This window comes from Sinocyclocheilus anshuiensis, unplaced genomic scaffold (genome assembly GCF_001515605.1).
Source record: "Sinocyclocheilus anshuiensis isolate Anshui unplaced genomic scaffold, SAMN03320099.WGS_v1.1 scaffold879, whole genome shotgun sequence".
Lineage (NCBI taxonomy): Eukaryota > Metazoa > Chordata > Actinopteri > Cypriniformes > Cyprinidae > Sinocyclocheilus > Sinocyclocheilus anshuiensis.
Window position 1 is genome coordinate 280476 of NW_015546063.1, and position 14154 is coordinate 294629.

General features: G+C 37.5%; 2 protein-coding genes across 3 annotated transcripts in view; both read right to left on the minus strand.

Moving 5' to 3' along the window:
- The window catches only part of LOC107699588 (biglycan-like), a 24197-nt gene extending 23120 nt beyond the window's left edge, over positions 1–1077 (minus strand). Inside the window, exon 1 of the mRNA XM_016500894.1 lies at positions 842–1077. The gene's annotated coding sequence lies outside the window, so the exon portion shown is untranslated. The remainder of the gene's footprint in view (positions 1–841) is intronic.
- Positions 1078–9497: 8420 nt separating this feature from the next.
- LOC107699569 (extracellular matrix protein 2-like) overlaps positions 9498–14154 on the minus strand; it is a 16635-nt gene continuing 11978 nt past the window's right edge. For both annotated transcript variants that reach the window (XM_016500870.1, XM_016500869.1), the window contains exons 9-10: positions 11021–11347; positions 9498–9770 (exon numbers count right to left, since the gene is read on the minus strand). In XM_016500870.1, the coding sequence (XP_016356356.1) occupies positions 9593–9770; positions 11021–11347 (505 nt within the window). In that variant the 3' untranslated portion in view covers positions 9498–9592. The remainder of the gene's footprint in view (positions 9771–11020; positions 11348–14154) is intronic.

Sequence of the window (14154 nt, forward strand, 5' to 3'; positions counted from 1 at the left end):
ACCTTCAAATCAACGCTGAATTTAACAGGTAACCAGTGAAGTGAAGCTAACACAGGGGTAATATGCTCCCTCTTTTTTGTCCCTGTCCCTAGTAAAGGACAGGATTCTTATTATTATTATCATTTTATTATTATAAGAGCATCATGCACCTATTTTTAGGTGATAGTAGTGCAATCATGCAGGGAAAAAACCACGTTATTAAGTAGTGTTCTCATACAGACTATATTTTTATGGATAGACATAAATAGACAGACAGAGAGAGAGAGAGAGAGAGATAGATAGATAGACAGATAGATAGATAGATAGATAGATAGATAGATAGATAGATAGATTAAATTGATTAAATTTAAGGTAGGACGAGAAATATTAATAAATTATAATTGCCACTAAAAATCAAAGTGATAAGCAAAAAGAAGAAAAATATAAGGCAACATTTTCTAATTCTAAGTAGCTTATATCTTTACTTGTTTCTTTACATTTGTGCGCATTCGTTTATAAACTAAAACAAACTCTTTAATGGATTTAAACTTAACACATTAACCACCCAAACACCAGGACATAATTTAGCGCACCAATAACTGCACAACTCGTTCATCATATCTGTGCATCTGAATAAACAGAGAGCAACAAATGTGCACATGCATACATCTAAACTGAGAACGTTTCACAAGCTATTGGTTTCATGAGAAACTTTATATAGCCTATAAAGAGGTAAATTATGCAAATAATCAAAAACGGGTAAGTAGCTAGTCAAATGAAAATGACAGCACAAAACTAAACAAAAACAAGCAAAATAACCACACAAAAAAAAGCAAAATAATATTAATAATAAAACACTTACCTTAATTTGGGCTGCAATATTTCCACACTTTGAGCTCCTGCGCCGTATTTACCTTCAGTGTTTGTTATTTGGGCTTTAAAGCAAATATATTTTCTCTTCGGCGTGACTTGGTCTTCTAGTTTTAACGATCTTAACTAACTCCGGGTCATCAAGCCTGTATCTGTCAGTGAGGCGGAGAGCGGGACTGGTTTACACGCGGAGGAAATGGGCGCACACAGGCGCGCGCGGGTTTGGGTGGGTTTAACAGTGCCACAAATTCAGCCAACCGGCCGCTCTCATACAGTGATGCGCACTCACACTTATTGCACAACACATTAATGAAACGACTTCTGACACGGTTAAAGTTCCATGATTTAATGATTTTCTATACGTCTTCAAGTGCAATCAAGCTAATGAAGCGGTTTCTCAAAACGTGGACATCAAATTCCTGCATTGATGCCCTGACAAAAATGTCACCATGGTAACCGTCAAGTTTCCGCCAAAATTCCAATTTGCTAGTTTTTGTAATCACAATAAATGAACGTTGCTATATTTGTACTTTCAGATACTTTTCATTTCGATTTTATTTAGCTTTCAAATGGGAAACTTTACAAAATGAAAATTAGTACGTTTTTCTTTCGGTGTTATTTTCACTATTGTACATTTGTACATTTAACAAAAACATAAACTGTTTTAATTTGATCATTTTAATACAGTAATCACTTGAACTTTTAACTTTTACAGTAATAGATCAAGTAATTATGTTTTGCAGGCACAGGTAATTATCAGTGTGACAGGTTTAACTTTGAGGAATGTAATATCCAAAGGTGCCTGAAATTCATCCAAGATCAAATGAATCATTAGGTGTGTAAATATCAATTTTGCTTGTCAAAACCTATTTCATAAGAAACTTAATTTCTTAGAAGTTGAGAGCAAGAGCCTGCCTCTTTCAACAAGCTTATGGAGGGGGAAAAGTATAATCTTATGTAAATGTCAAAAAGTCATACTTATATTTTTCTGCCCTCTCAGCTATTCAGCTATTCCCATAGGCGGAAATCCCGGGGGGGTCGGGGGGGACAGGACCCCCTATCTGAAGGTTGTCCCCCCTAAAAATATGATTAAAAACCACGCTGTGTATTGTAAATAACAATGTTTTATACTTTAAATAACTTTGTAAGTAGTAAAACAACGCAAACGGGGCAAAAATGCGTTTTAAGTTTAGAAACATTTTGAGTCATCCCCCTCCCTTGCCTCACAGTGCTTTGGTCCAAATGCCTGCTTTCCTCTTTTACATCACCTCAGTTGCCGAGTCCCTGGTTTTCCTGCGGAACTGGGCTAATTTAAGGCCCAATACCAATTCTATTTTATACCCCTTCCCCTTGTCCCTTGAAACAGAGTGTCAAGGGGTAGGGGTGAAAATATTCCCCTAAGAATTGGGACACCACTACTATACCATCACAAGTCCGGTGAGCGAGAACAAAGCCAATAGTTGTGGAACTCGACTGTCAAGGCTATTTTATTCACTTAAACATCGGATGAAGTGATTAATTTCTCGTTAATACAGATGATGCCAATGTATTTTTCGATGAGTCCGCTATGTTAGCAATAATAACGTTACCTGCTTGACAGATAGTAATGTCTACAGTCATGGCCAAAAGTTTTGGCAGTGACATAAATTGTGTTTTGCAAAGTTTGCTGCTTCAGTATTTGTAGATTATTTTTCCACATGTTTCTATGGTAGGCCTATACTGAAAACAATGTTAAGCATATCATAAGTTTTAAAAGCTTTTATTGGCAAAAAATATAATGAATCAGTATTTACAGTGTTGACCCTTGTTCTTCATAACCTCTGCAATTCGCTCTGGCATGCTGGATATTAGCTTCTGGGCCAAATCCTGACTGATGGCGATCCATTCTTGCCATATTAGTTCTCGGAGTTGATCACAATTCAGCTGACTCCTCAGGAGGACATGGTCCTGGCGCTTGCTGGACACTCTGGGACGTCCTGAAGTCTTCTTCACTGCAGTCGAGCCTCTCTCCTTGAAATTCTTGATGATCCAGTAAATGGTTCTTTCAGGTGCAATATCTTTGTAGCAATTTCCTTGCATGTGAGGCCATTTTGATGCAAAGCGATGATGGCTGCATGTGTTTCTTTGGAGGTAACCATTGCTAACAAGAACACAATGATTGGGAGCGCTTCTTCTCTCCTTTTATAGCAATCAGTCTGCTCTTACAATCTAATTACTATGATAGTGATTTCACCTGACTAGTACTCATTCACACTTTCACATATGCTGCTGATATGATTAGTCAATTAATGTTAGCTGGTCATTTTGTGTCAGGATAATAAAACAGTGAAATGTTGAAGTTGTCTAATTTGGCACAGTCTCCCTGCTGCACTAATAGTAATAGTAGTAAGGCTGTGTACACTTGTCCTTACAAGTACAATTTTAGCTGTGTTATTTGTGTCCCCTTCAAAAACTGCTCTTGAGAAATGTTATGTTTATTGTCCCCCCAACTGTTAGAGGAAATTTACGCCCCTGGCTATTCCTCATTGACACTTTGTCTTTTCCAGTTTGATCAGCTCTTAACATAGCATACTCAATGTAACTTGTATTTTACTTCCATGTTTGAGGTTGTGGAGATGCACATAGTTGTGGCTTCATAAGTATAGCACTTTCTGAGGACACAGTCTACTGTAGCAATAAAGAGATTCACTCAGATGCACAGAGAAAACTGCAGGCAGGACATTAGTCTGCAAGGGGACATCAGTAGAGAGCTACATAATCCAATATGAAGAGTACTACTTTTCTTCATCATGATTTATGGGTATGCTCATTTAATTAATGTAATGCTGAGCTATAGAAAGCACAGTTTAGCTCATGATGATGCTGTGTTTCAGGCCTGTTTCCTATTTACCATTGGCAACCTGCACTGTTATTCATTTCAGCATTTAGTTAATTCTACTGCCAGCACCCACTCACTGACTGCAGCTGGAGGAACGAGAACAGAAACTGGGAGATTTTCTGAAGACGATCAAGGAAAAACATTTTCCTGATGATAAAGGGCACTAATTATATTTTTAAAACAAGAGCTACAATGTCAGTATGGATACTTTTCATAGTTTAACAGCTGAAATTCTGCCCCATCCGCTCCATCATGTATGGATCTTTTAGTATGATGGACTGTCCGCTTTGTTATTGCACACATTTCCTCTGCCTTCATCTTTCTGTCAACTGTCCTGTGTGTGATCCTACTACTCTGAACTGTATATGAAGCTGGTCAGCAAAACTACACTGTGGATGGATGCAATTCAATGATGTAAGGAACGTGTCTGTGCATATTCTTGTACCGTGAACATGGTTTGCTTTCTCTTTTCTCACTCTTCCCATTCTCTTTTCACTCTTTATAATGGAATGCCCCATGCTTGGGTTCACTGTCCAGTAGGGGGTTTATAGGCCGCTGCCCTGTTCTTGCTCCTTTAATAACAAACACAGGAAGCTGCTGTCACTGCACAAGGGCAGAAAAAAGGACAACACAAATGGACAGAGAATTTCTTACACTTATAAAGTAAAAAACATTGAATTTATAACTGCATTTTATTTTTATACAATGTGCTTTTGACTATTATAATATTAATTTGTGTTATTAACATAGCAGGTGCATGATCATGTATATATGATTTAACATTTATATGTAAGGCAAAAGCAGATGATTTTGCACAAAGTGATTTACAAAAAGTACTGCTAACAGAAAATCATGTTAGAAGCACTGCATGCAAAGTAGCTGCAAGTTAGAGGAATAGTTCACCCAAAAATGAACATTTGCTGAAAATATACTCACCCTCAGGCCATCTGAGATGTTTGTTTCCAGAACAGATTTGGAGAAATTAAGGATCACATCACTGGCTCACCAATGGGTGCTGTCAAGAGTCCAAAACAGCTGATCAAAACATCACAATAATCTACAAGTAATGCACATGACTCCAGTCCATCAATTAAAGGGGTCATATGATGCTGCTAAAAAGAACATTATTTTGTGTATTTGGTATAATGAAATGTGTTTATGTTGTGAAGTGAAAAGCTGTATGTTTGTAAGAAACACATCAATCATTAAGAGGGTAAAACCATCTTCTATCCATAATATTGCTCTCGCCATTTAAAAAGTCATGTTGTCTGAATCAGAAGAGAAATACAATATGTACAGATCAAGCACTGTCCAGTTCTAAACAAATATGTCGGTGGATTTTCATGTGAGAGGGACAACTGAGGACATTTTTCCAAAACTGTTCTGAATAAATAATCTTATCGCCTTATATCTCACAGGTTGACTTAACAGTAAATCTCACAAAGGTACGCAGCCCCTAAATGGACATTGTGATGAAAAACATAAAAGTTTACAGGAAAAATCATATTTCAATGCTTTTGCATTTTGATGCTGATGCTTCTGATTCCAAGAAACTTTAAATTTGCTCACAAAAGCACTGAAACATAGTTTATCCTGCCACCTCATATTATTTTCATAACCAGTTCTGTTCACAAAAGCCAAAAGCAAAGTTTCTAATTTTTCCCCCCATGACTATGTACCATCAGGGGCTTTATTTCTTATTCTAAGCTTTACCTAACAATTGCTTTTTTTAGATTGTACCTTTTTTTTTTTTTTTTACGGAAATGGGCTTCCATAAACTATTGATGAAAGAGATTTGTTTTGAGTTTGCATTTGAACTTTAAACATTTTAAATATGGAATTCATCCAATTTACAAAATATTTTTCTTCTAAATAAACGTAACTGACCAATCAGAGAGAATGAAATGTTTTTGCATGTCTGTGAGGATGTGTGAAGGCCAGCCTTGCCATTTTATATACACACATGTGAAAACAGCTTGAGCTGAATAAAGAAAGAACAGTGCTTGTCTGTGGGCCAAAGAGGATATGAAGGATAAGACGGATCTCCTCTGGCTTGAAAAAGCGTATCCTCAGTGCTCATGCTCTCATGCGGAGGAATCTGAGCCAGTCACATCTTATGCCATCTAATTAGTGAGTCCAGTTGACAATGGATCTCTGAATCAGTTATACACCACCCTACAGATGGTCTCCTGCAGTGATGCTATGAAACTTATGACGAACAACAGAGAATGTATCATTTAAATTACAATACTGGGGAAGATGTTCAGATGGACTTAAGAATAAATTACATTTTAGTTTTATTTAAATATGCACCCCCCCAAGCTAAAATCGCTCAGATGTCCTCTGAAAATCCAGCAGGACCATGAGCACCATACATTTTGTTAGTCGCAGTGGCCACTTTCTTAGACAGTAAAGCACTGTTTTCAAAATGACTGTACAGTTATGTCAAATTGTGGTTATTCTGCGTGCAGATCGGATAACTAATTGCACTGGCCAACTCAGCGGTGCTGCAATGTGTGATTACATGCTCAGCTGGAAGTTAGAGACAGAGTTGGTTTGTGGTACTTTTTGTAACAATAGACATTGTGAGTTGTACTGCTTATTGTGTGGCTTCAAAAGAACTCCAGATGTATGTATTTTTGTTTTAGGGCAGCCTTTTAGCTTTAAGGAGTACCATTATCATCTTGGTGCACTGATGGTGCACTGGAAAGTCATCAGATTAGGATATTAGGCCATTTCACACATGCATAAGCAGCATTTAAATGCTTAATGCTGCTTATGCACTTAAATGCTTAATTTAAATGCAGAATTTAAATGCTTAAGCTTAATAGTGGCTATAAATGATAAAATGGCTATACATTATAAAAATTATATCAGGAGAGAACCATTGAGAACTATTACCGTCTTGATTGTTATAAAATATAAATTACATATGCAGGAGGATCCATTAAAAATATGTACAATTATACAAATGTATAAAAATGATTTTTAATTTAATTATTACTTTTTGGCTTGTTGTCTAGTAAAATATCTAAAATTATTGCTGAAACTTGAAATCAATATTAGCTTTGATAAAGTAATGCTTCTGAGTTTTGTGGGCCGGTGTCTTCTAAGCACTGAACTGGCTAATTAAAGCATAAAGTGTGATATATGTATGCATGTAGTGACTAATGGAGATGAATTATGTTCTCTAAGTACAAGACAAGTAGGATTACTAGAATCTCTAAACTTCTGTCAGAAGTCTGCTTGCTGTCAGATTATAAGGACTCTTCATGAGAAGAAGACTCTATAAATAGAAGCCTAATAAGAAGACTTGAAAAGAGAACAATAATAATTGACCTGTTTATTTTACAGCAAGCGCAGGATTATGTGCAAATGTGACACAAATTAGGCAGGTTTTCTTAAAGAGAGAAAGGCTTTCGCATCCTGAAATGCTGTTTTGATTACTGTGCATGTTTTTCTTTAATGCTTGCTAATAAAACGTCAGGACAAAGAACGTCAAGAATTAAGAAGTCACTTTGTTAACAAAGCTGGAAGGACACCAGGGTTTCTGTGGCCTTGATGTGGTGGAGATGATCACAGACCCTTAGCTCTTGTCTTTCTGCTTGGCAACAATATCATGAATTTTTTTTTTTCTCACTTATACGGCTGCAAGAATACAGGCATTGTATTTTGCAAATAGAGCGGTCACAGTTATTTAACCTCTCCTCCAGGAAAATCATTACCAGGAATTATGCACATTTGAACCTCAGAGCCATTATCCCTGAACAGCAGACAGAAGCCCTGCTGCCTTTTATGTGTCTTGACATTCAGGCCACGACACATTTGAGACCAACATATGTGATCTTTTAAATCATGTAACGTTTCTTTTTTCCCCTGCATGCCCTATTTGAAGTGTCCAGCTGCTCTTTTGATCTCAATGGGGTCACTGTTCACATGATGTGAGCACATCATCTTTGTTTATAACAACCGTCTTTTTTGTCAGTGACACACTACGCTAACCAACTCATTGAAAGCATCAATATACAGTAGTACTCGAATAATAGTATATCAATGTATTTGCTTTTTTAGCTAGTCTGGGAACTTATATCATACTACAGTGGGTACGGAAAGTATTCAGACCCCCTTAAATTTTTCACTCTTTGTTATATTGCAGCCATTGGCTGATCAGAAGAAATGGACAGCACCTGAGTTAAATATATGAGTGTCACAGCAAAGGGTCTGAATACTTAGGACCATGTGATATTTCAGTTTTTCTTTTTTAATAAATCTGCAAAAATGTCAACAATTCTGTGTTTTTCTGTCAATATGGGGTGCTGTGTGTACATTAATGAGGAAAAAAAATTAACTTAAATCATTTTAGCAAATGGCTGCAATATAACAAAGAGTGAAAAATTTAAGGGGGTCTGAATACTTTCCGTACCCACTGTATATGGTCGCCGTGATTTTGCCAAGAAAGACATGATCCTGGATCAACAGCTTTTGTTGATCCTGGATCAACATTACTGTCCAAAATACAGATTTAACCCAATCCCAATCCCTACCCCTAAACCTAACCCTACCCATAATTTATTCCTAAAATCAGAGGGAAATGATAGCTGATTAACAAGGGTGTAGAAGCACCTAATCCTGATTGTAAGCCTAAAACTGACATTTCCTGAAAAGTTATCCCTCAATTCTGATTGGTTGATTGGAATGATGTTCCTGGATCAACAAGGATGTTGATCCAGGAACATGTTGTACTTAGTGAAATCCCGCTCACCCATACTATATGATCATTTTTGTCAGATATTTTATTGGTGAGCTGACATACTAATGAAATGCAGGCTTTGCAAGCCGTTTAAGAGATTTAGGACTTCTCTTTTTCAAGTAGATTACAGCAGTACTTTCATGATTTGCAATAGCTGCCCAAAGACATTACTAAGATGGACAGCGAGTGGACTGTTTTAAAGGACTTTAATAAATGAGCCCAAATGCCTTCAGTGTAATGCAATTCAAACTAAATGTGTCATGCCATCAGATTGCCTTTGAATGATCAGTTGAGGTCATTGGGGGCATCCACAGCTTGATGCAAATCATTTAAAAATGCAAGCTCGACATAGATGCTTAAAGAAACTCATCTTGAGGCGCTTTACACTTTGATAGATTTCTTGGTTAGGAGAAATCTGAGGTACTTATGTACATCGCATTGAAGTAACCCACTCTTACCCAGAGGCGGTGCTGCTGAATGAGCACAGAGGGGCCCTATTCAGAGCTGTGGGCGTCATTCACACCTGAAGTCAGCAGACATCACAGCTCATAAGTTCTATCTCATTACCTTGCCATTCAAAACATCATCTCTGCTCAGAGGCTTCCAGCCGTTCAACTGAGGCTTCACTCAAGAACCCTGCCGTGTGTCCTGAAAGTCATGGATAATAAAGATGCTGTCGCATTCCCCTCAGTCTCAGAATGCAAAAATGTGTTTAGGTGCACCTACCTGGGCTGTGAGCTTTGGTTCCATCATACAATATGTCTGACAGACAAATTGTGGTAATTGTTTACATTTACTAAAACATTTAGTCTCGCATTTGAATAAAATCTTGAAATAAATTAATTCAAATTAAAGTATTAGACATGACTCCATTTTAATATGACATCAGAATATGAAGATTTAAAATAATACAATACAATTATAAATATAAAATAATAAACTAATAAAATCATTACAGAATGCACCAAAGTCTAAATGAATATTGTGAAAGGCATTTGATTATTTTTGCAGCAAGGGGGTTTATGAACATGGTGTTTAGTATTCAATCTGAGAGTGACTGACAGGAGAAGCAGAGGGGAGGCTGTGAAGTGACAGGGTGATGTTTCTGTAGCAGTTTAGTAGACCTGTGTTTGTCTCTGGGGCTCCAGTATGATCCCACTGGAATCCTGAATGCAGGAGAAAGCAGCACGAGGGATTTTCTTTACATCGATGTAGTTGTACTGTAAATGGACAGTTGACAGTGGAGATTCCTCAGTCCTCTTAAACTTACAGATAGATTTCACCGGGACAGAGCTGAAAACACAAAGCCATACATATTACTTTTCAGGTATGTACATATTTTCATAATCATTCCTTTTGTAATGTTTTCAATTAAAATACCTAAACATAATTTTTATTTAAACTTAGAAAAATCTAAAAAGCAAATGTGTGCAATAAATAAAAATATGCCATTTGGGTGAGGAACATGTCTTCTCCAAAAAAAGAAAAATGAAAAACTTCTAACAATTTTCAATTACAGTTATTTAACTATAAATGTTCATATATTTATAAAACAAGACAAAAATGCTAATTCAGAAAACGACTGCAGTGCAGTTATTGATCGATTCTTAAAGAGTGTTTCTAGACCTTACTAATTCAAGAGCTGTTTAGAGAGTAGAGATATGCATCCTTGTAATTACTGGCACACCATTAAGCAAGCACACAAATATTTTAATTAGTGCAGTTCATGTAGTTCACTCTTGAGCTTGGAGCTCTCACTACATCAGCTGAGATATTGGTTGCACTATAGTCTGCGGGTACAGACAAGCTTAAGCCTTTGAAATGCAAACTAATACAAAAGAAAGAGTGAAATTAGTGAGTAATAAATGAGAGAGAATGTTTAAAAGAAGATCAATGAAAAATTTGCAGAGCTGAGTCTGAGCAGGAGAAAAAAATCTAAAGAGAATGAGGATTTCAAGAAATAACAGGACAAAGTAGGAGTTGAGATGTGATTGCTGGCGTAAGGTTGAGAGGGTTTCACAAATGGAGGTTGCATCATTTGGGCATGTAGAAGCTTAATACTATGGTTCTGTTCCAAAACCTAGTGACTTACTAGACGGCAACTGTGCTCCATATGCAAATATTATTCTAAACATTATGCTGCCTTCTCAGATACTTCTCAAATTCAAGTACATTCTATGTCTTTTTAAAGAATTAGGCATTCCAGTATGCACTGCAATGAGCACAGTACAAATGTTCTTATAACAACATTGTTATTCAGTACTGCAAAGTTGACACTACCTTAAGATCACTTGAGATTCCATGACAGTTATGATGGTGCCTTAGAAGGTAGCAGTCTATGTAGGGCATAGGCAATGAGGCTTTAACCCCTTTAGAAGCAAAGATCGCGGGCGACCTCAGATTAATGTTGTACAACATTCACAGCATGTTAAAACATCACACTCTTACTTTATCTGGACAAACTGTGTATCATGAGATAGGTTTAAGACTCTAGCTTCGATATCTGACCACTGTGTTAAGGAACAGAACTTTAGCATACATACCTTATACGGTTATGGTCTAGATGCAGTAGTTTGAGGTTCTTGAAGTGGCGCATATTGTGTGGCACCCTCTCAAACCTGTTGTTGTCCAAGTGTAACTCCACCAGAGTTTGATAAACACCACGAAATGACTTCCCCAGCACGCCGTGCTCTTCTAACAGGTTGTGGGAGAGGCGTAGGGACTGTAAGCCTGGGCGGAGGTGACTCAGTGAGTATGGAGGAATGGAGTGAATGTGATTGTGCTGCAGGGAGAGTTGGTGCAAGGCCCTGGGCAGATCTGAGGGCACCACTGCCATCTGGTTATGGGACAGGTCAAGAGTTTCCAGCTTCCTGAGAAAACAGACAGACAGAGAGGTGTGGTGTTACATCATGAAGTGTATTAGCGCTGGGCAATATAACCAAACTCTCATATCACAATATGAGTAATTTTACTTCACAATTACAATATATAACAACATACGATACCAAAATGTTCTGTGAAATTTCACAATTCTTGATACCAATTTTGATACAACAGCAAATACTAAAACTGTGCTAATGTAAATTACTTTATAATTCAGAATGTTTTGCACTTTAGCAACAGTAGACAGTAGCGGTGTTTAGGTTGTAAACAAATTAGTGTTTTGAACAAATCTTTTAAGTGAAGGAATTATTCTCATTCACTTCGACACACTAATATTTCTCATTAACTGAAGCTCTATTTTTAGTTGTCAATGACTTAGTGCTTTTTAACAAATCATTCAGTGATTCAAGGGCTCATTCATAACACATAAATGATGCTAACTTTACATATTTTTGCCACCTACTGCTGTGAATATGTAATCTGAAGACATAGTCACTGAACTAATTATTGACAATATCAGTGGACAAATCTGAACAAATCTTTTTGGTGAATGGATTTTAAAAATTCAAGACTTTGGGATGAATCAAAATCCCCACCACTAGTAAGTAGCATGAACGTTATAGGCTTCCTTGGTCAAGCAGCTTCATCAGAAAGACTAACGTTATGTCTTCTATAAAGGCCCGTTCACACCAAGGCCGATAACTATTAAGATAACGATAAAGATATAGTTCTAAAAATCGTTCTCAATATTAAATAATAGCAGAGTCCACACTACAACTATAACGATAAAGACAAAGTGAAACGATATCGTTGGAATCACTTTCAAAACGATTTTTCTCCAGATGAACGATAAAAAAATTGACAGCCAATCAGAATCCATCCTGCTGTAACGCGCTCGAGAATTTAAAGCGGCAGACGCTCGTGCGCTTAGAATAAACAGACGATATCGTTCGCTGGTGTGGATGCTGTTATCGTTCTTGGTGTGAACGGGGCTTAACAGTGGTTCTTAATTCCAGTCCTCGCGGCCCCCAAACGCTGCACATTTTGTATGTATATCTTATCACTTGAGACATTTGTTCTATTTGACCGTAACTGCCCTGCGAACTGGACACAGGATATTCCGCCATGATTCCAGCTTGAAGGGAGCGTATATGTTCCATTCAAAGGGTATTGAAGTGCGCGAGAATTTAAATTGTATTTATTTACAGAGGTGTATTATGTCACACTTCACTCTTCTCTAGTAAGTTTCATCAGTGTGTGAAGACGCTGCAGGCCGTGGCGTAGCGCAAATCCACGAATGAATGTTCCGAAGTGAAGTAAACTTCAACAGATTTCCTGTGCTCAGGGAGTAGGGAGCAATGAACACTGTAGGGACGCTGTCAATCGGAACACAGTTCATGCATGGAGCTCTCTTCTAACGAGCATTTGAATCAGGTGTGTTAAATATGAGAGAGACATGCAAAATATGCAGAGTGGGGGACTGGAATTGAGAACCACTGTTCAATAACATACACTTGTTCTAACCATCCAATACCAGCATGGACTACTGGAATTCATGCTTGTCTAAGCATGTCTGTACAATACAATACAATTTGTATTTGTGTAAACAATGTTAGAGTATTTTTGATGGTAAGTGTACATTGGTTGCATCATATATAGTGGGTTTCTCTCAAGTGCTGGGGGAGCTTGTGAAGTTTTCTGCAGTGTTTGCACGGAGAACGGGCCCCATGGCAGGTCATTAGCCCAGCACAAGACAGCTAGAGCCAAAAAAGCCTGTATTTGTGTGTGTGTGTATTCTGTGAAAGCACAGGGGGGTTTGGGGGTGGAAGATTTCGAGAGTGTGAGAGAATGTCCTAAAAGTCATGCAGTGTAAGAGAGGCTTTTGTGTTTACTGAGAGGGGTCTGGAGGAGGCAGCTGGTGTAAGTTTACAATGTTCGTCTCAGCAGGAGTCAGGAGCACATTTCCTCTGCCTCCGTAACACTGACGGCTGCCCAGCCCACCAGTGTGCTAAGCAGGAATAAGGGTCTCATATTGCAATGACAATGTTATTATTACATCAAAAGCTACAGTGACCTCCATGTGGATTTCATTCACCCAACAAGTTCTGATACTGACCTTGAGATGAGACTTTAGATGTTGCAGACTCGATGTCAATCAGAATATCTGGCAGTGAATGTAGCTGACAGAGTTCCAGAGAGGAGCCCTGAGCTATTATGTTTAGTTCTAGTTTGAAGTAAAATAAAGCAATTATTGGTATCGCATCAATGTATATTTTAGAAAGCTTTTGAACTACATTGAACAATGTGTCAGATACATTGTTAATTTATCACAGAATGTTTTTGCCGGAAGCATTTTTGTGTTTGTCTAAAACACCGTGTCAGACATTTGGAAAATCTAAAAACTTGGTTCTTCTTGCCTATAGGGCACAAAGAGGATCAAGACTGCCACTGGTGACCCTTAAAAAACAAATAATGTAAATGCATGACGTTCCTGCTTTTTGGAAACAAGTGTTAATGCTAATAAATAGAGGGAATTTCCCCCCCTCTTTAGGAGATTTTCATCAACAGTTGGGTTGTTAAATAAACCCATAAATGTTTTGTGCATGTGCGCAATGGACCACTGTCACAAGAGAGCCAACATAATAATTTACAGCCAAAAAGACACACTCACACACACGCATATATATCCATATCCAACATACCCTTATATACGCAGAAAAAAAAAATTTATATATATATATATATATATATATATATATATGTATACTTATATTTTTTTATATATTCTATTATT